At 32.3% G+C, this 6,837-nt stretch overlaps 1 protein-coding gene across 1 annotated transcript in view; it reads left to right on the forward strand.

Annotated features, from left to right (window-relative positions):
• The window catches only part of LOC108687837 (regulating synaptic membrane exocytosis protein 2), a 61,642-nt gene extending 55,552 nt beyond the window's left edge, over window positions 1–6,090 (forward strand). Inside the window, exons 21-24 of the mRNA XM_018193832.1 lie at window positions 2,909–3,120; window positions 3,198–3,340; window positions 3,420–3,554; window positions 5,623–6,090. Of these exons, the coding sequence (XP_018049321.1) occupies window positions 2,909–3,120; window positions 3,198–3,340; window positions 3,420–3,554; window positions 5,623–5,625 (493 nt within the window). The 3' untranslated portion in view covers window positions 5,626–6,090. The remainder of the gene's footprint in view (window positions 1–2,908; window positions 3,121–3,197; window positions 3,341–3,419; window positions 3,555–5,622) is intronic.
• Window positions 6,091–6,837: the final 747 nt, after the last annotated feature.

Here is a 6,837-nt window from a genome sequence, read left to right on the forward strand (position 1 = left end):
GTCCAAGTAGATAGATGAACAATATTAACAGATGAATTAATATAAATTCAGAAATTATGAGCACATAACAAGTAATGTTGAGCATGGATGTAACGCTTGCTCAGTTTAATGATTACTTGCTTTTGAATATTGTTTAGTAAGTTCATAATTTGAGGTGTTCACAGCTTGCAGCTCATTGCTTATCGTTTGTCAATGTACATGCTTATTGTCTTTTCATACTCTAACCAATGAAAATTTATTCTTTGTCATTCGTATAAAATACGTATTTAACTAGAAAAATTAACAAATTTTATTTATGTGTATAATTTTATTACATAAATTATCAAGATAATTATGGTATCGTAATAAATTATTATTGCTCACAGAATCATCTTAATTATAGACAAAGAATAATCTTGCTTTATCTTCTTCTATGTTTTACTCCTTATATGCGCCAAGATCTGTCTTCACCTAAATCATAAACACTCCACATCGATTATTAAATTTTTAGACATATGATTGAAAATATGTCAGTAATACGTCCATGATTCGAACTGTGCAATTACATGATTGTGACCACGCGCTTTTTTTCATATCTCTTCGATTTTTGTCAATTTGCAATTTAGATTATTCATGTGATTTTTCTCACAGTCTCTTTCTCGATTTATATTATTCATTATATTATCCATAAATGAAGCGCTGTTTATAAAATCCATAAATGAAAATCAGAAATTTAATGTTTGTATATCATACCATCATGTTTTATTGTAAAAGTAACTTGTTTTTATACCTGTTTATTCTCCCCTTTTTTTATTTCATTGAATTATATTTGACATATAATAATTGAAAAATAATTTATATAATCAGGATTAAAAATTTTAGGAAATGTAACATTTTTTGTATCAGTAGAATACTTGTATGTCAATATTATAATGCGAGGAAAAAATATGTATTATAAGGTATAGTCTTCGACGAATTAGCTGTGGGATTTATATTCTATTGTCTTTTTCTGTCTCCTTTTTACGAAAATGTCCACAAAAATATTGTTGTTCATTATCGGTGTTGTTGTCGTCTTGGCTTAATTGCTTGATTGTGGCAAATGATTGTACTGCATTACCTCGGAGCACCGTTGCACATATATAATGTACACACACATACATATATATATATATACACACACATACATACACGCACTTTTATATCTATGTCAATGTGATATCTCATTGTCACGGAGTTACATATTTTCTACCTACATGGTAAGAAAAACCCTGTGAATATGTCGAATGTCACCTAAGAATGTCTTCGCAGGACCTCACGTTCTTCCCAATGATTTCCACCTACTTCTGTACGATCCATTGTCTTTTATATACTCGACTATGCTATTTATTGATATATCGACATTTCTTGTAAAGTAATCCCCTCTGTCTTATGGATTTCTTATCATTTCCATAAAGTGTATTTGATATATCATAGAATAGGTATTGTACAGCGTGTGTATCTTCTAAAGTACCTATCAGTTCGAGGTGTAACAGTAAGAAATTAAAAATAAACTAAACGTGGGTATGCGTGCCTGCGTGACTTACAGGATGTAAGCAAACGCTTTGTCGGTTCGGCAAAAAAAATGTTTACGAATAATAATTTTGCTAATAAATTATTTTACTCTTTGGCAGCGATAATATGGTCGAACCTATAGAGAAAATAATTGGGTGCAATCGGATGTATGAACTTCTATTCATATGACTTTACCCGACACTCAAATATACTGTTGCATTTATTGGTGGTATGATAATATTAAAATTATTATATATCTTAAACGGTTGACGATGCTATTAGATATAATTATTTCACAAAAGGGATGTACATTTATTTCATAAGATATTACGAAAGCTAATTTCTATGATTAGTTATTAGATTAACAATAATTTTGAATGGCTGTATGCACACTCGATGTGGATATCCACATTTATAGTAAAACTGTTTTTAAAAAGATCCGCTTATCTTTAGTAACGTGAATCTTCCCAATGGCGTAACGACAAGTAAGTGTATGTTAATACAAATCATTTTAATTAATTTTTTTTTCAGATTTTAATAAAGCATGTTAAGTAGATAAATGTAAGCGAAGAAACAGTACTCAGTTGTATATTAAAATTATCGATAATCAAAAAAAGATACAGGATAGATTGTAAAAATAATTTTTACATTGTATCGTTTAAATTAATTATTGCATTTATATACTCTTTGCATTTTTTCTTCGTTTGTATACATTGAAATGAACTGATTACTGTTATTTATAATAATTATCCAAAATCTCTCTTTTCTGCGCATTTAGATTAAAATGCATGCATTAGCAATCTGATATGTTTTTAAACTTATTTACATAATCTCTTTTTTCCATGTGTATAATATTATATTTACTCACTATACACTGACACTACACTTTCAGCGTGAGTTCTTCTTATCTCAAACTGAATGAGGTGTGTTCTCTATCTTTTACAACTTTCGTCGAAGGCTTGCGAGAATTGTCCCTCGCTCCTGCGGAAATATTACTTTCGTTTATGATTTTTCTCCTTCGCATTTTCTTCATTGCATCAGAGAGTTCGTATACTATAATTTTTTGCTTGCAGTTTTCGCGCTTTATTTTTTCTACTGTGGGTTATCGTACATTTAGAACAGTCAAGATCATTGTACATATACATCTTGTATAAGTTTAGTGTGTGAGCAAGAAAACGGAAAAGGGAAAACTTATAAAATAGAGTTTCCATTTTTCATTGGTCGCACGGTAAACACTATCAGCTAAATTATCACTTTTCTTCATCTGAAATCTTATATTATTTCTTCAAGCGTTTTTTTTAAATCATTGTTCATATTTTTTTTAGTACCCAGAATAAGTTGCGTTTCTTTACTAAATAAGTAATTTTGAAAACTGCAGTTGGTCTCCCAGTCTGCGAATGGCAGGCGACGGGCAGTTGAGAAATTTCATTGAAGATCTCGGACCAGGCCAAGTGGTCGGAAGACAAGCACTCGCTACCCATTGCCTCGGCGAAATTCAACTGTCGTTGAGCCATACGAAGGGTTATCTTGAAGTAGAGGTCATACGTGCCAAAGAACTCAAAGCGAAACAAGGCAGTAAAGTAATTCCAGGTTAGTTAAACTTTGATAAGTTTCATGATTGTCGAAGTGATATGGAGGCGCTTAGTTTTTCGACTCTCTTATTCCAGCTTCTTACGTGAAGTTGTATCTGGTGAACGGTAAAAGATGTATAGAGAAAGCGAAAACCACGACGGCCAGAAAAACGCTGGATCCATTCTATGGTTCGCAATTATTGGCTTTCAAAGAAAACTGCCGAGGTTGTATATTACAGGTATGTCGTTGATTGTTCTTCTAATTTCCTTTTTTTAATTCAATTGCGATTTTATGCGCATTATTGTATACTGTTTCAGGTGACAGTATGGGGAGACTACGGTCGGATAGAGGGAAAAAAAGTGTTCATGGGTATTGCACAGATCATACTGGATGAGCTGGACCTCAATCAGATGGTGATCGGATGGTACAAGCTGTTTGACACCCAAGCCCTGGTCAGTGGAGCTTCATCTCTTGCTTTGTCCCGTCGATCTTCGGTTACGTCTCTCGATTCTTTTAAAATCTAAAAGAATAACTGCCCGAAGAACGTACCGAAATATTCCTTTTGTATTTACTGAAGAGATCTTTAAGTTTTTTGCAGTAGACAAAGTAGTGCAGACACAATTGAGTTCGAGCTCCTATCGCGATGCACCCACTGCACATGCAGTCACTTTTATCATTAACAGAATACTGAAATGCACGAGTCTCGATGTACAAGATAGTATTATGTTTATTTTAATTGATTAAACAATAGAAAATGTATGGAAATTATTATAAACGTCTTTAACAACTTAAGTAACACGTATAAAATCATTGCTTGATGATATTAAATGTAGTATTAAATAAATATATTAGGGGATAGAAAGTTCGGATTATTACATTCATCGTATAAAAATTGAAAGAAGTGTTTAAGTAATTCTCTATCGTGTTGTAATATTACATATTCTTCACTATGGTTGACAGAATTGAAAAGAATCTTATACACCCTACACGCGTATCCCCCGTAGGCTATTAATGTCGAAGCCTAAAGCTATTTAACGAGTGACGTTCGGCTCTGAATACGGTAAAGTCAGTTTAACGAACAACATAATGAGGAATATACAGTATGAAAAGTGCGATTGTATACAGATAATAAAAAATTCTGCGAAATCAGAATGAAAACGAGAGATATAAACAATGCAAAGGTGATGCGAGAATGTAAAAAGAGTGAAAAAACGTACGAAAGGATGTCTTTCTAGAAACACCACTAGTACATCACATATAATGTACGGCATATCAGATGAGCCACTAGTCTGTATGTAGACTAGATGTAGACGTAGCAGCCATGTTCCCGGAGCGCCAGATAGTTTTAGGTACGCACTGAGATGAAGGCATCGTTCGTAGATAGTTGGACAACGATTTAACGTGGGTACATAAAAGGCGATATAATAAAAAATCGCCGATACGATTGCAATCGTTCGTTCGGAATAATTGCAATGTTTATTCGTAATGTTTTAACGATCAAGTCAGCAATATCACTCATATTTTCAGGATATTAACCTTTCGATCGATTTTCTCAAGTACCCATGTGAAATCTTGATACACATTTGTTGTTGCCAATATCTTCTTTTCATTTCCACCGTTTCTGTATAGAAATCTCCTCTTATTATTCTTTGAAAATGCTTGCCCTATATAAAAATACTTCCATTTCGGCTTCGAAGTAGCGACATAGGTCGGTATTCATAGTCCATTCTTATTTCAAGACCACCTTAAGATGCTAATATAGTTCTCTGATTGGTTTATGACATTTCAAGTTTGTAAGTTAAGACAGTTTTCAGTATAAAACTCAACTGAATACCGGCCATAGAGTTGATAACAGAAAGAATATGAGATTACGTTATCACATATATGCGGTCGAAACTTCGTTGCCATGTGCTGTATGCATCGATTTTACCTTCCTAAATTTGTAGAAAGAATATGCCTTTGTCTACGAAATTTGGTTCGACATGAAAAAAGTTCGATTGCCATTAATCCTTAAATTTACTATTTGCACATTGTAAGTTTAATATAATATTTATCCTCATCCATTTTAAGAACGATTTTTATAGATTTTCTGGTATTGCTTCATATATACATCACATTATTAATTTCGACCTTTGCACAATATTCATTCTCTTTTTCATGATTCGTTTGAACTTCCTTGTAAATACATGGTATAAATCGTGACAGTTTTTAATGTGCTTGAATTTTTAACAATATAAAAATTATATGAAAAGTAAATAAAGGTAAGTTTGTGCCGTATTCGGAGTCCTATGTATCCTCTTGTATATTTTCTCAAAATGTTTTCAAAATACAATCAATTTGAGATATTGAATGGTGTCGAAGAAATCTCATGATAGAAGAATCGTGAATTTATATATACGATACAATGTATGATGCGTGAATCTCATATGCATGTGCATTGAGAATTTTTATCATTCAATATTTCATGAAAAGTAAATGTTATATATTTGTAATTAATAATACGTTTGTTTTATTTTTCAGTGAAAACAAATTAAATCAAGCAAGTTCAGGATAGATGTGAACTCAAATGTGGTGTACTAGATAAATAAGATGTGAAACGGTCAATGACACTCGTTTTCAGTGAATCTAATCTGGTTAAGTGAATAATGAAATTCATGAACACAGTGAGAAATATGCGATAAATGGATACGGACTTCATTTAAACGGCATGTGAGAGATTTAAAGTATTGAGACATTCCAAATAAGAAGATATTTCCAAACTTTGTATATAATTTAGGACAGTTCAAGTATGTCGATCTCCGAAATGATCGGCTAAAAGACATTTATCGTTGTCAAATTTTTAGTCAAAAATGTCACCGTCAGAGCATATATTATTTAATGTAAATATTATAATAACACTGATATGAGAATTTGCGATATGTGCGCGCAAGTTTGAATGGATAATAACATTTACTTTATATTCTCGTTGACTTTCTACGAGGATTGTCATTATAGTTTTAATTTTTTTTCTTAATTACACAAACTCGATCTAATTTAACATTTTTCTAAGTTAGCATCGGAATCATTAGAATACGATGATATAATTAATTACACGGTTTGTTCCCTGAATACTTTATTGATTATCGTATTAGCACGTGTCACTTGGCTTTTTAAATATCGTTTAGTAATCTGTGTTCAAAAAGAAAAGAGATAATTATTATGATGTAGAAAATATGGAACAGGCATATGTACTATATTTCTCAAGTACGAAGTAGACTGATAAATCGATTCCTATACATCTAGTTTGGATCTTTTCGTTGAATTAGCAATCTCAAAGCCAGAATGAAGTATACCCGAACGATTACGAATCAGCTTTATTTGAAAGCTTTGTTTGGAAGATTTTATTCGCGTATAAGAACCAGTTTTCGAAACAAATTGAAAAAAACAAAACCGCCCATATAACTCGCGTAAACGGGACGCGTCGCGGCAAAAATTCTCTTTCGTACTGATTTTGTACAAAAACAGTGAAATGCCACTAAATATTTAAGAGGCTTTGTAAATCTCTGTAAGAAGCGCGTAAAAGAAATGCTTGCCATTAATTTTATATCTTAATTATCGTGCTATGTGTTCGATCTTTCTTCGTGCGTATCTCGAACACTCGCGAAGAGCGATTATATTCAGCGAGCATGCACATGCACGTCTGCTGTGAATTAGTAAATAATTATATTTGTGCTCTCTGAGAGAGAGAGAGAGAGA

This window comes from Atta colombica, unplaced genomic scaffold (assembly GCF_001594045.1).
Source record: "Atta colombica isolate Treedump-2 unplaced genomic scaffold, Acol1.0 scaffold102, whole genome shotgun sequence".
In the NCBI taxonomy this organism is placed as follows: Eukaryota; Metazoa; Arthropoda; class Insecta; order Hymenoptera; family Formicidae; genus Atta; species Atta colombica.